Below are 14,122 nucleotides of genomic sequence, written 5' to 3' on the forward strand. Positions count from 1 at the left end.
CACTTCCTAGTGCTTTTCAACTCTCTCTAAGCGGTTTACAGAGTCAGCATGTTGCCCTCAACAATCTGGATCCTCATTTTACTGACCTCGGAATGACGGAAGTCTGAGTCAACCTTAAGCACCTTCAGGATTGAACTCCTGGCTGTGGGCAGAGTCAGCCTGCATAATACTGCATTCTAACCACTGTGCCCCCCAGGGCTTCGTGGTTAGAATGCAGTTCAAACTTTGTTCTCATTACTTTATGTGATTTTCTGTACATTTATCCAAACAAGCTCTTGAAGATTCAGCTTTACTTGATAATCTTATTTCAATTGTATCAATTCGTTTGTGTAACCATTGTCCAAAAACATAACTAAAATTTAAAAATTAAGAGTCTATAACATTAATTCCACAAGGTCTTGTAAATATAACTATATTGCTGACAAGTTAAAAGATGACAGTCTTTGGCTCTCTCATGTGGTGAAACAACATATCAGGATATAAGCTGCAAAGAAATATTCTCCTTTCTTCGTTTCAAGTAGAAGAGAAAGAGACTTCAAGGAAATCTTATTTAGAGGTAGAAATTGATAAACATAAGTCCTAAAACATCCTTTTCAAAATTCCTTTTATATTTATGTTTAATAAAAATGTTCAAAAAGTTCACAAAATAGTTTTTGTGATGCTTATTTCAATAGCAACTACAGAAACTACTATCTCCTAGTTCTAATAGTAATATTTACTATCTAACATCACTTAGTTCTAATACCAATATCTACTATCCAATATCCCTTGGTTGTAATATTGAATATCTACGATCTAATATATCCTACTTCTAATACTAATATTTACTAACATCACTTATTTCTAATACTAATATTTACTATCTAATATCACTTAGTTGTAACATTATCTAATATCTATCATCTAATATGTTCTATTTCTAATACTAATATTACTATACTATCTAATATATCCAATACTATCTGATATCTATTAGTTCTATAAGATTGATTGGAATCACATAATGCCAACCATTATTTGGTATTTAAGATGCAGTTTGGACCAAACAGTTTTTCCAAAAGAAGCCTTTTTTTTCCAGGTGGTATCTTGCTATTGTTTTCTCCACTGGGTGTTGAAGAGGTGTCCTTTTGTCTTTTCTTTGGAAATTTGGCAAATGATGGCTCATAATTGGTGACAGAATCTCCCATAATGTCAGCTATTTCACCCTGTTGCCTGTTCCTTGGTCTTCTACTGCATGTCATCTTTGGGATGACTAAGGAACCTGTTGAAGGATAAGCCTGATGTAAATTTTCTCACATATTTCTCCTATACAGTCTCACATATTCCTCACTTAACCAACAGTTGCTTTCCGTTCAGACTTCTGATGCTCCTCCCAAAGCATTCATGACCCAGTTCCAGAGTTCTGATGCCGTTCCCTCCCCCTGCCCTGTCACATGACTCTCTTTGTGGCGAATTGCTGCATTTTGTTGCTTGTAACTAGCCTTTTGAGCCAGTTTCTGGCAAAAATGGACATAAAAATTCATTGTTTTGCTTAACAACCACAATGTTTCCTTAATATGTTTTATATTTAATAATCACTTACTTTACATTTAAGACATTCATTTAACGAACACCATAAAAAAAGTTTTAAAATCAGGTTGGTAACATGGATGCCTTGATTTACTACCATAATAATTGAAAATTCTGAAGGAGGAGTCAATGTTGCAATGAGATGGAAGTGTGGTCTCGATGCTCTGAGACCGCAGCCAATACTTTTGCCACTGGGTGGTCCAATCTGATCTAAACCGTCCCGAAGAGATGGTGAACAAGAAGAATACATCTTGCTGACCTCAGGGATATCGCAAAATCCCTGAAAGAAGCAAGATAAATTCTTCAATCCGGCGACCAAAAATCCAGTCAAGGCTGACAAAGTCGGGGCAGCTCCAAAATGGAAGTATATGGAAAGGGAAAGTGTTTCCATCTGGTGAGGAACTTTTACTCTTTTAAAAAGAGACTGCCTATAAAAACTTAAAATTAATCTAAATTGGAGATAAGAAGAATCAAGCGGCAGGATTAAATTTGAAATGGTTTTGGACAGTGGTTATCTTACTTTTTAAATGCTATTTTCAGGGATGGGATTTATGCAAGCCTTTTGAAACGGATGGATTAAGTTTTCTTCTATTTTTTCTTTTATTGTTCTCTGTAACCTATGGACTATAGTTTTCCTCTTTCATTGCTGTGGGTATTTTTCTAATTCATTTAAAGGTTGGACTCTTTTTTCTAACTTGAAATACAAAAAAGATACAAAAGGAAAATAGATTTTCAACAGTATTACCGCTGCTTGGAGGCTGGGGGGATTTGTGTATTGAAAATGGAACACTTTTTTTCTCTATAGATTGTTTGGCCTTGGCAATACAAGGTTTTACTGCTTGGCTACAGAGAGTGATAAAAAGGGAACCACACAGATGTTCCTTTGAAGTATATTTCTAATCAGAGAAAAGAGAAAACAACGTTCTTTGTGAATCTATGCTTTAATTTTATTAACCTTCCAAGATAGAGCAGTTGTGTTTGTTAGAATGGCACAATTTCAAAACAATATAGAAGTCTGAAGTTTGCAAAAGATACTTTCAGAAATACAGAAATTATCAAATACATATGAAAGAATAGAGAAAAAACTGGAATACTTAGAGCACATAATAATAAAATATGATGAGGAAATTGAGGATGTCTATCAAATGCAAAACGGGGTGGTTGAAACTCAAAAAATCAAAGTGGAAAATGAATATAAAGAGATTAAACCTGCTGATATTTATGGTGATTGATTTGTTTCTGAAAATAGAAAGAATGGAATACTGAAAGAGGAATTAAATGGACAGGAAATCTATTCCAGAGGGCAAGATACAGAAGAAGAAAAAACTAAAAAATCTATGGTTTTAAAGAAAGAAATTCTACTAGCAAAAGCATTGATAACACTGCTGACAATCAAAGATAAGCTGAATAAGGAAACAGAAAGAGGGCCCCAAGGTTATATGAGAGATCTTACAAGCAAGAAGTTGCTAAGAGAAGTCTATACAAAGTTGATCAAGAAGATGATTAGAGGATTGGCACCATAAATGGCAGAAGATATGAGACTGTTTTGTTATTGGAAAGATACAGGTTGATAGATGGAAGAATATAAGTTAAAACTAGTTAAACTTAGTGAAATTTATTGATAGCTATAGCTTAAATAAATAACTGATAATGTTACTAATGTATACAATGTGTAGTGTTATGATGAGTATAACTGGATATGAATATTGAATGGCACTCACCTAAGGAAGATTAGCAATCCCGTTGGATTATACATAAAGGATAATAATAATAATAATAATAATAATAATAATAATAATAATAATAATAATAATAATTCTCTTCATCATCGCAATGATCCCACTATCAGTAATCTTAAAAAAAATGAAATTAGGCTACCAAACAGCCAAAGAAGCTGAAAAAATTTCACGTTTACTATATATGGATGATTTGAAACTCTATGGAAAGTCAGAAATAGAAATCCAATCATTGACAAACACAGTCCGAATATTCAGCACCGATATTTCAATGCAGTTTGGCATGGAAAAATGTGCCACTGTATCCATAAAAAGGGGCAAAATCACTGCATGTGAGGGAATTGAAATGCCCAATGGCCAATTAATTAAATGCAATGAAAATGAAGCCTACAAATACTTAGGCATTCTGCAGTTGGATAACATCAAGCATGGAGAAGTAAAAACTATTGTCAGGCGAGAGTACACCAACAGAGTTAGGAAAATTTTAAAATCTAAATTGAATGGTGGAAATACAATCAAGGCCATAAATACCTGGGCAATACCAGTTATAAGATACACAGCTGGTATAGTTAACTGGACACAAGCTGATTTGGACCTTTTGGACCGAAAAACCAGGAAACTAATGACAATGCACTACAGTTTACATCCACGTGGTGATACTGATAGACTGTACCTGCCCCGAAAATCAGGTGGCAGAGGATTATTACAAGTGAAGCAAACAGTTGAAGAAGAAAAACATGGATTGGCTGATTATTTAAAAGAAAGTCAAGAACATCTATTAATCGAAGTAAAGAACAAAAATCTACTGAAGGCCCAACAGACGAAACAAGAATACAGAAAAGATGTGATAAAATCAAGAATGGAGAGTTGGCAGAACAAAGCACTGCATGGCCAATTTCTGGAAAAAATAAAGGATAAAGTGGAGAGTGAACAAACTTGGTTATGGTTAACAACAGGTACATTAAAGAAAGAAACAGAGTCATTAATCCTGGCTGCGCAAGAACAAGCTATCCGCACAAATGCCATTAAGGCCAAAATCGAAAAATCCTCTGATGATGCCAAATGCAGACTTTGCAAAGAAGCTGATGAAACTGTTGATCACATACTCAGCTGCTGTAAAAAAATCACGCAGACTGATTATAAATTGTGGCACAATTCAGTAGCACAAATGATCCATTGGAATTTGTGCAAAAATTATAATATTAAAACAGCAACAAACTGGTGGGAACATCAGCCTGAAAAAGTCACCGAAAATCAGATGGTCAAGATCTTGTGGGATTTCCGTATATAAACGGACAAAATACTGGTGCATAATACACCAGACATCACACTGGTTGAGAAAAATAAGGTCACAATCATAGACATCACAATACCAGGTGATACCAGGGTCGCCGAGAAGGAACATGAAAAAATCGCGAAACACCAGGACTTAAAAATCGAAATTCAACGATTATGGCACAAACCAGCAGTGGTAATTCCAGTGGTAATTGGCACACTGGGTGCTATTCCAAAAGCACTGGAATTACATTTAAAACAGTTAAAAATTGACAAAATCACCATCAGTCAAATGCAAAAAGCCGCACTGCTTGGATCTGCACACATATTAAGAAAATACATTACGACGTCCTAGGCCCCTGGGTGGGGCCCGACTAGTAATCAATGCCAAATCCGGCGAAACAACTGGCCGCTGTGATACAATTCTGTTGTTGTGAATAATAATGATAGAACTAAATTAGATACATTTAAAGTTTTGATTATTAGGGGGAAAATGTTATGATACACGATATAGTCAAATAAAGGAGTGATAAAAATAACAACATATATATAGATATGAGTATAACATAAGGAAACTGGATGTAAACTTTAAACAGTGATTTGGAAAGGAGGATTAAAAAACTTTGTTATTAAATATTATGGTTGTTTAGCTAGAATAGGACATAAGGATTTAGTGTTAGTGGAGGATTTTAGAAATAGTAATTGAAAGGCCAATATGTGGTTATGTATTAAATTTTGGTATAATTTATGATGAAGGACACTTAAACAATTATAGTCAAATGAAAATGGAGATATGATGATGGTGATATGTATGAATATTTGAGTTAAAATACTAAATATGAATTATGTTTGTTGGCGTGGAAGAGATGCACGAAAGTCATTTTGTAACCAACTGATACACTTTCTATAGCATGTAAAGAAGGATGTTGTATTTGTTTTAAATTAAAAATTAAAAAAATATTTTTAAAAAATGAAAATTCTGAGCTCCATTACAGTCATAGTTTGAGGACTCTGTATATTGGATAGCAGCAGCATGATAGCAAAATGTTAGATAAACCCTTCAGTGGGAAATGCAAGGGGATTCTTTCATACTGCATGGGACAAGGCAATGATAAACCACTCCTGTATTTCATTCAAAAATTCAGAGTTGCATGAAGGGGTGAGAAATACACTCTCCTCGCTAATTCAACATATATGTTGAATGTATATGAGGGAGGGGTGTGGGGGAAAATGTGTGTGGCTTTAAATTTGGAGGAAGAAACAGCAATAATGTGGTCTTGGGGTATATGTAACATGAGGGAATAAAGCTATTTCAGTTCCACAGCCAACCTTATATTCCAAATTAAAAGGCTGTAGAAGTCATCAAAATATGTCAGATTCTACCTCGGTTTGATTGAATATGATCTAAATAGCACACGGATATGCTAACATCCTGTAACAAAGGACTTTTGAATTTAGTGGGCTTTCTTAGTACCCGTAAAACTTGTCTCCCCTTATTTCTCACATCTAGAGAGAATGATGAGAATAATCCTGTTTAATCAGCACTGACGACTATTAAATAATGAGATCACAAAATGCAGTATTGCCATTTTAAAAGAAAAAAATACAGCAAGGATTTGAAATATTTTTTGAGAAGGCAAAGAAATATCATATTTCTTATTTCACAATACAGTATGAAACAAACTCCGTGCTACCTTTTGGAGAAGAACATGAATCGGCTTTCTCTGGATGACCTTTACGAATCCGGTGTGCATAAATATTTGTGATGCCTAGTTCTCGGTCTCTTTCCTAAAGAAATGCATTATTAAATTTATGTTGATAATATAGTTTATTGTATTAATGTCAATTCTTCAGAGATCCTACATTTCACTGTGTAACTCTCTCAGTATCTCATTTTATTTATCTGTATCTTAAATATTTGCTTAGGCATAGTTTGTTCAAATGCTTTATTTTCTATAGATTCTGTAGGATGAATATCCTTCCCCCATCCCCCCGGAACTGTGAAGGTTTTGACCAGTTCCCCCCCTCAATTTTCTATCACTAGAGGCCTTGATTTTCTATCAATAGAGGTCTTGATTAACATGTTTTGATGTTGGGGGACACATTTTTCAAGTAGTATCTGTTTCTAGAAATGGTAAAGTGCAAATAGCCCAACATCCAATTAATATATTTCTGCAATCTACAGTTTACATAGTTACAGGCTGAAAGAAAGACTCACAGAACAAAATAGGCTTACTTCAAATGAGCATTTAATAAATAGCATCTTGGATGCCTTCCGTGGTAAGAGGAATGTAATTTAAGCTTCTAAATACCTTAAGTTTTTGCTTCAGCGACTCCATTTCTACTTGCAAATTTGCAATGATTGACTGAGCTTCAACAGTCTTTTTTTTCTCAACCGCTAATTGATGTCTAAAGGAAGCAGTGTTCAACAAAAGCTGCTTTTCCAAATCCTAAACACATCAGAAATAAACCATCAATAAGATTATTCAATATTTACAATCATACAATATTGAATTAGAAATTAGAGGAAGGCAACTGAAATTGTATCAAGTGTTTCCACAAAGATGAAAATCCTCAATCTCAGTTATCATACTCACAATTTTTGAAATGGCAACTGACCCACGTTGTGGAAGAAAAATATGCAAAATAATGTCTATAACCAAAAATAAGATCATATGATACTCACAATTTGTTATACAGATTAAGGAGAAAAGAAATAGGTAGATTTTGTTCATTTCAATTATAATAAAGCCATAATATGCTTCATTTTTCCCTTGGTATGGTGCCAAGTAAGGTAGATTAAGTCAATATACAGTTTTAAATGTGCTGGCTAGGCTCATGTCATCAGAGATGGACTTTTACATCTGATTAGTTAAAACAAGAGTCATTCTTTCCAAAACGTGTATGGTTTGCTAATTGCACTGTGGCAGATAAGACAGCACTCCAGAGAGTTAACATCATTGCCCAGAGGATCGTTGGTTGCCTCTCCCCTCCTTGGAAGAGCTTTTTAGCTCCTGCTGCCTTAAGAAAGATCAAAACATTCTTAAAGATCCATCTCATCCTGGGCACCGCTTTTTTTTTTAATTATTACCATCTGGCAGACGGTACAGGATAATAAAAACAAGGACAAATAGGCTGAAAAACAGCTTCTATCCTGGAGCAGTAACTATATTGAATTTCACTGTATTGTGTAATATTGATGTAGTATCAGGGATTTCAATTCAATTGTATAGAATGTGAAGGATGTGTGTTTTTATTTTTTATAGTTTTCTTATCTATGACATACATTGAAGATGGGATTTAATTTGGTCGTATGAGGTGCAATGACAATAAAGTAAACTAAAAAAAATAAATCTCAATTTTCTATAAAACTGAGCCGAATATGCAAAAATGAAAGGAAGTGTGAAAAGCAAGAGGTTTTGCACAACATCCATTAGAAACCTCCAGGTAGTGTTTTTCCACCTTCCTCTCTGATCGTGTGGTAAAAATAAGATCCATTACTTAGCTAGCTTGCCCATATCAATTTTAATACACAATTCCGCCTCTCTAACTATCATCTTCTCCTGGTTTTCCTACATTCCTCTTCCAATAATGTCTTTTTTATATCTAGAGATTTTAACTGCATTGATTGATATGAAAAAATGTCACTAAAACTTTCCTTATTGCATAGTTGTTCAGCTTCTCTTTTTGTTTCAGGACTAATACAAGATTCGTAAAAAGCCGGCATTATATAAAAAGGTCCTACTCTATCTGTTTTCCTAGAGCTGGGATGAAGGAAGAAATCATTGGTAAAAAGTCATACAGTTCCCAGCTAGACAAGCTAGATTGCATCAGTGAAGTAAACCTAGGCTGGTAACCGCCGATCACAATTATGTTTTATTGGTAAAGGGTGCGAAAAATTATTCTACCAATGATGTATAAAATTATTATCTGTTCTAGTAAATAACAAACTCCCAGAGAACTGAAGTGTGATCTCTGGGTAACAATGTAAGGATCTGAATATGAATGGATTTCCTTGTAAAACAGAACTTTGGGGAAGCTATTCTTGTTTCTAAATTTTGTAAGTGCAAGATTGATGTTCCTGCTTGAGCAGGTTTTCTCTTAAGGTCAATAACAAGTGAATCTTGGTGACTTGAGGATGGGGCCTGTAGAAAATGGTCCCTATTGCATGCTGAAGCAAGTCAGCTTAAAACATTTATTTTAAAGATTTTATGATTTTATTTTATTGTATGACCCTCTAGAGAGTTAGGACAATTAGGCACAAACACTTGGCTGTGCATACTTCAACCCAGCCTTCTGCCTCAGCCTATTTATAGACAGCTTTCTTCCTCCACTGGCCCTCTCCCTGCCATTTTCCACAACCAACAGGCCAATGGCCCTCACCACTCACCCTACGTCCCTGCCCATTTGCCCAAACATCATTTGACCTGGGCCTTTGGCTGCATGGGACAAATAGCCCCCAGGCAATCACATGTCAGGCAGAAATAATGGTACAGGGGCAGCGTGCGATGTAAGATTTTTTTTTAAAAAATGTACTGCGGCTGCTCCACAGGTTTTGGGTGCTCTCACCAGGACCAGAGGGAGGGTGAGTAGCAGCTGCTGGAGCCACTGGGTGGTAGTCAGGTGTGAGTGCATTCGGGGACCAGGGGACTTCACAAAGATAGCTCAGCTCGCAACTCAGTCAGTTCCAACAAAAGAAGAAAGGAAGAGCAAGGCTGGCACAGCTTCTGGCATTGTGGAGGAGGGGCTAGGAGGTTGCACAGATGAGTGGCAGGGTTGGCACTGCTTTGAGTGTTGTGGGGGCAAGACTGACACGGCTTCTGCCATTGCACGGGGGCTGGAAGGAGCATGGCAGAGAACAGGAGGCCCATGGGTTGGGAGATCACTGCCATTGCCATTCTGGCCCACAATTGCAGGGGGGGCGGGGTGGTTGTGCACACGAAAAGCAAGGCCAGTGCACTTGGGGGGCAGCTGAACTCTCTGTTAGGTGTCATGCCAGTATGGCAATGGTGGGGCTCCCACAAGCCACATGCCACCTCCGTTCTCCTGTCATGCTCCCACACATCCCTGCAATGGCAGAAGCCATGCCGACCTTGCCATCCACTTGTGCAACTGCCCCCCACCACACACACACACATACATACAATGCCAGAATCCTCCTCTCTCTTGTTGGAGCTGACTGAGTTGTGAGCCAAGCTGTCTTTGTGAAGCCCGCTTGAGGTGCCCCTTGCTCTGGTCCTGGTGCTGCCAACGCACTCTTGCCTGTCTTCCCCCCCCCTCCCCAGTGGCCACGGCACCTGCTACTCACCCTCCCTCCGGTCCTGGTGACATATCTGCAATGGCCAGGGGATTGCCTGGGGAGGAGAAAAGCTGGCTGTAAATGGGCTGAGGCAGGTGGCTGGGGGCAAAGGAGGGGCGGCCAAGGGTTTGTGCTGAAATGACCCATTCTGCTCACAGAGTGCTGCTATGTAGTTCTAAGCAATGTATGTTGCACATTACCTGGGTTCTCTTATCACTAGCTTCCAATTTTTGGGTAAGTGATGTTAATTTATGCTGAAGCTCTCCTCTCTCTTCAAGTTTTTTGTCTTCGCAAAGTTTCTGCAATGCCTGCAAGGCGTCCGTTGTTTTTAAGAGTTGTACTTCAATGTCTCTCAGCTTCTTGGAAGCCCTGCGCTCTTCTTCCTGAGATTTCCTGAGATGTGCTCTCAGACTCTGCACTTCATTCGACTGCGTGGCCAAAAGATCAGGCAGGTTAATCTCTGCATTTTCATACTTACTGATGGTTTTTAAATGTTGAGACTGAAGACGCTTCAACATTTTGTTTTCCAAAGTAAAAGTCTCCAATTTATTCTGCAGAACAGCCACTTCATTTTTCAGTTCTTTAATTTTATGATCCCTTGCTGACAATAGACGGCAAGCCATGTTATTTTTCTCCTGATTATTGATATGGTCAGTAATAAATGGGGTCTTCTGCTTAGGTTTCCTTTTAGGCAACATTTTACCTCCTGCATTAAACAAATATGAAGGTGCCATATAAGATTGAGCAAAATAAGAATCACCTAATTTTACATAAGCCTCATAGCTAAATGCTCAAATCTATCACTGCATAGATTCACTTCCTTTTATGTAATATCTTTAGTCAATCTCTGATACAACTATTTGTTGATTGACTTTTTCTGAAAAATTATAACCTAAATTCAGTGGTGGGATTGAAATTATTTAACAACTGGTTCTTCTGAGTGAATGGCTGGGTGGGGGTGGCTAGGAGGGTTCATGTGACTGAGTGGGTGTGGTCAAATTTACACCAATCATGTGCTTGGTGCCTCTCTGGTGGGTGGGGTGGAAGGGAAGAAAGAAAGATCCAGTGTGTGTGTGTGTGTGTGTGTGTGTGTGTGTGTGAGAGAGAGAGAGAGAGAGAGAGAGAGAGAGAAAGAGAGACAGAGAGACAGAGAGAGAGGGAGACAAAGAGAGACAGAGAGAGAGAACGAGAGAGCACACTACAGCCAACCCTGAAATAACTCTCCAAGATTGAATAGGATCTCTCTCTCTGAATCCCACCACTGCCTAAGCTCTCATAACATTAGCTTTCATAGACATAGCTGCTATAATCACATAATATGCTAAGACAGTTTAGACAACTTTAAAATGCATTGACTCTAACTGCTAGAATTCCTCAGCCAGTCTTGCCTAAAGCAGGATTGCAAGCCCAGCACCTTAACCACTATACAAAACTGCCTAGACTGTCAGATAGATAGATATACACATACAAACACACAAACATACACACCATATCCAAATAATAAAATAGTGAAAGTAAAAAAGAATGAAAGAATGACTGCTCAAATTTGCCAAATCATTTTTTACATACAGGACCATAATTCCTGTCTCTTAGCTTATTTATTGAAATCCTGCTACACTGACATCTGTATGATCATGATAACTGGTGAACTATACCCATCAACACAATCCCCTCTCCTTACATTGAGGGAGAAATTACTGACTGAGGGTGTTGAAACCAGTACATTGATATATTAATGAATATATACATAGAGTTTAAATGTTTTTAACAACATTCATATGACTTCCAAAAATGTAGTGTTTATTTTCTACAGTACAGAAGTGTCAGGGTAGCTCAGCAAAAGTGCAGTTATGGCATGACTGCTTGATTTTCAGCAAAGGCTTGGCTGCCATTAGTTCGGTTGCAATATGCCAACTACAATTAATGCAGCAGTGTTCAAGGTAACCAATGACCTTCTTACCTTTTGGATGGACATCATTTCTCTTTTTCTTCTCTGGTAATATCCGCTCTTTAGTTTTTTGTTTCTGGGGCAATGGGATGATGTAGCTGCCACTCCCTTCACTTATGGGGTTTTCAGAGGAATCTGAGTGAAAATCTTTGCAATAGTACTTCTGAGAAGTTCCACAGTTGTTCTCCTCTGAACAAATGCTGTCCTTGCTACCATGGACAGCTGTTGTTGAAGTGTTATCTTGAAAGTCATAGGAATAGTTAAACTGAGAACTTCCAGACTGCATGAATCGTATGCTACAGCTACTATCTTGACTGTTGCTGGTTCTCTTGGTAAGCCTACCTGAAGAATTGCTTGAGCTTCCACTTCTTCTACATTGTCCACAGGTCTTATCCTCTTGGATAGAATGATGAAGGACTGTATCATCAGAAGAAGATCCAGAAGCCATTATTCCACCAACGACAGAGAAGACGATCAATTTTACTTTAAATTTCCCAAAGGAAAAAACACTGCAATCAGACAAAGAAAAATGCTTGATGTAAACATTTACTTAAGGCTTGATCTAAGAGGTAGGTTGCTCCCAGATTGGCCTGGTTCAGCCAAACCAGTAGTGGTATTTTGGCCTGGTCACAGAACCGGCAGTGACCCAGACTGGGCACCAGAGGTGAGTTCTTACCAGTTCTAACCGATTCGGCCGAATAGGTAGTAACTCAACTGGACAAGCCCCTGAAGTGGTTCTATCAGCGGTGCCATAGGTACCACCATCTTGTTTTTTGCTTCTGCGGATGCGTAGAAGCAATTTTTTCTTTTTTTAAAAAATTTTTTTTAAACAAACAAAAACATAAAACACATACAACCTTCTTCCATTTCATATAGTGCGTCGTTTGGTTACAAGATTTTGTGCGTCCTTTCCATGGTCACCACTTACAATTATATATCAAATCACAAATTATTCATTAGATAAACATAAGTACATTATTGTTATATGTCAATTTTTCAACTGTAATTATTATTCCTTAATTTTAAACAAGATATTCTAAATATTGAATCCACACATACAACATCATTTTGCATCAATAGTTCAACTCCAATTATTATTCCTACATTTTAAACAAGATATTCTATATATTGAAATCATACGTACATCATTCCATTACATCATTCTAATCTGTTTAACAGTGCTAAATCCTTATAGTATTGCATATATCATTCTATTATTCTTAAAATATAAAACGTTCTCCCACTTTTTCTATTACCATGATTTTTTATCTAACCATTGATAAAACAAATCCCAAACCTTGTAAAATTGTTCATCTTCTTGTTCTCTAGTTTCAAATGTATTTACTCATTTCCGCACACTCCATAATTCCTCCTGCGTTGGTATTTTCTCATTTTTCCATTTTTTTGCAAATACAATTCTAGCTGCTGTTAAAACATTTACAATCAAATATTTCAAGTCTCTATTATATATATCTGGTATAATTCCCAATAAAAAAGTCTCTGGTTTAAGGTCTATATGTTTTTGTGTCATTTTCTCCAACCATGTGTGGATCTTAGTCCAATATCTTTTAGCTTCTGCGCAAGCCCACCACATATGGAAATATGAACCCAGTGTCTGATGACATTTCCAATACTTTTCTAATTTATTTTTGAACGTTCTTGCTATTCTCGTCGGGGGTACATGCCACCTATAAAATATCTTATACAAATTTTCTTTATATGCTGTTGACATTGTCATTTTGTAATTTTGAGACCACAATTTCTGCCACTTCTCTAATTCAATCCCATGCCCAAAATTTTTACCCAAGCTATCATAGTTCCTTTAACTTGTTCTTCTTCTAACTTAACCTCTAATAAGTGTCCATAAAGTTTTTTAATTAGTTTTTCATCAGTACCCATCAAAATTTTATCTAACTCAGTCATTTTGTCATAAAATCTTTCTCTTTATGGTCCTTGTCATATCTAGATTGTATTTGCACATATGAAAACCAGTTCATCTTTATACCTTCCTTTTCCAGTTCTTGCATAGATTTAAGTTCACACTCTGCATTCAATATTTCACCATATCTAACTGTTTGTTCCTTTTTGTATATTATTGCGTATGAAAAGGCTTCAATAGTTGATAGCCAGACTGGAATTTTTAAATAATATTGTCTTTTAATCTTCTCCCAATTTAGTAGCAAAGCCTTCCGTAGGTAATGTTTTCTAAAATACCTCTGTGTTTTAGTTCCCTTGTACCGTAAAAAGACATGCCATCCCAACAATAGATCATGTTCTTCAAGAATCAATAATCTG

The 14,122-nt window shown here is 36.8% G+C and overlaps 1 protein-coding gene across 1 annotated transcript; it reads right to left on the reverse strand.

The window, feature by feature from the left end:
• Positions 1–1,013: 1,013 nt before the first annotated feature.
• LOC148044406 (lebercilin-like protein) lies at positions 1,014–12,275 on the reverse strand. The gene is made up of 5 exons (XM_087722113.1): positions 11,840–12,275; positions 10,080–10,585; positions 6,893–7,030; positions 6,275–6,368; positions 1,014–1,261 (listed from the first exon to the last, which is right to left on the reverse strand). Exons 1-5 carry the CDS (start codon positions 12,273–12,275, stop codon positions 1,014–1,016), a joined length of 1,422 nt encoding a protein of 473 aa, XP_087578239.1.
• Positions 12,276–14,122: the final 1,847 nt, after the last annotated feature.

This window comes from Thamnophis sirtalis, unplaced genomic scaffold, assembly GCF_051295495.1.
Source record: "Thamnophis sirtalis isolate CommonGarterSnake01/CBP01778 unplaced genomic scaffold, rThaSir2_p1.2 scaffold_8, whole genome shotgun sequence".
In the NCBI taxonomy this organism is placed as follows: Eukaryota; Metazoa; Chordata; class Lepidosauria; order Squamata; family Natricidae; genus Thamnophis; species Thamnophis sirtalis.

Coding starts and splice junctions, on each gene's coding strand:
- LOC148044406 (XM_087722113.1), bottom strand. CDS start 12,275: ATGGCTTCTGGATCTTCTTCTGATGATACAGTCCTTCATCATTCTATC. Junction 10,586..11,839: donor AAATGATGTCCATCCAAAAG/GTAAGAAGGTCA, acceptor TGTTTAATGCAG/GAGGTAAAATGTTGCCTAAA. Junction 6,369..6,892: donor CGCTGAAGCAAAAACTTAAG/GTATTTAGAAGC, acceptor GCATTTCTTTAG/GAAAGAGACCGAGAACTAGG.